The sequence below is a fragment of the Penaeus monodon genome, chromosome 28 (genome assembly GCF_015228065.2).
Source record: "Penaeus monodon isolate SGIC_2016 chromosome 28, NSTDA_Pmon_1, whole genome shotgun sequence".
In the NCBI taxonomy this organism is placed as follows: domain Eukaryota; kingdom Metazoa; phylum Arthropoda; class Malacostraca; order Decapoda; family Penaeidae; genus Penaeus; species Penaeus monodon.
This window is the reverse complement of record NC_051413.1, coordinates 34,640,073-34,640,596: the sequence shown is the minus strand read 5'-3', so window position 1 is coordinate 34,640,596 and position 524 is coordinate 34,640,073. Positions and strand designations below refer to the sequence as shown.

The following is a 524-nucleotide window of genomic DNA, read 5'->3' as shown; positions in this document are numbered from 1 at the left end:
CGACGCGAACAGCGAGAGAGGAAATGCCAGCAGTTGACACCGAAAGGTCTCCCTAATCTGCAGCCTCCTGTGGCAAGGGCAAGGCCAAGACGTGACATTACAAAGACACGAAAGGATTTATCCGCCGGAGGGAATTATCCTCAAGGTGTATTATCCCTTTAAACGTGTTCCACCGCTTACTGGTCGAACTAGTCCGCGTTTCCGAGGTTAAAGAATATATTACATCATGATAAGGACAATTTGGAGTCTATCTCAACTCGAAGGCAGTAATGAGATAATGAATGGAGCTTACAAAGCACCTATATAAACCTTACACTTATATAAACCTTTTACACCTATATGGACCTTTTTCCTTGCCTCATCTATCAACGTTGGTCCCGTGGGTACCGGGGACACGTCTGTTAAGGAGCAGCCGATCAGATCTTCGTATTTTTTGGCTAAGCTATTCTCGTTCTGAATGAATTATAACTAAAATAATGATCACCACTTACCCATCAAGGAGGATAACGATCAAGGGCGGAGGC

The 524-nt window shown here is 44.5% G+C and overlaps 1 protein-coding gene across 1 annotated transcript in view; it reads right to left on the bottom strand.

Annotated features, from left to right (window-relative positions):
- Positions 1-524, bottom strand: part of LOC119591543 (glycerophosphocholine cholinephosphodiesterase ENPP6-like) — a gene marked incomplete in the record, with an annotated part of 12,203 nt that overhangs the window by 7,528 nt on the left and 4,151 nt on the right. The window contains 1 exon segment of the mRNA XM_037940293.1: positions 492-524. Coding sequence (XP_037796221.1) covers positions 492-524 — 33 coding nt within the window.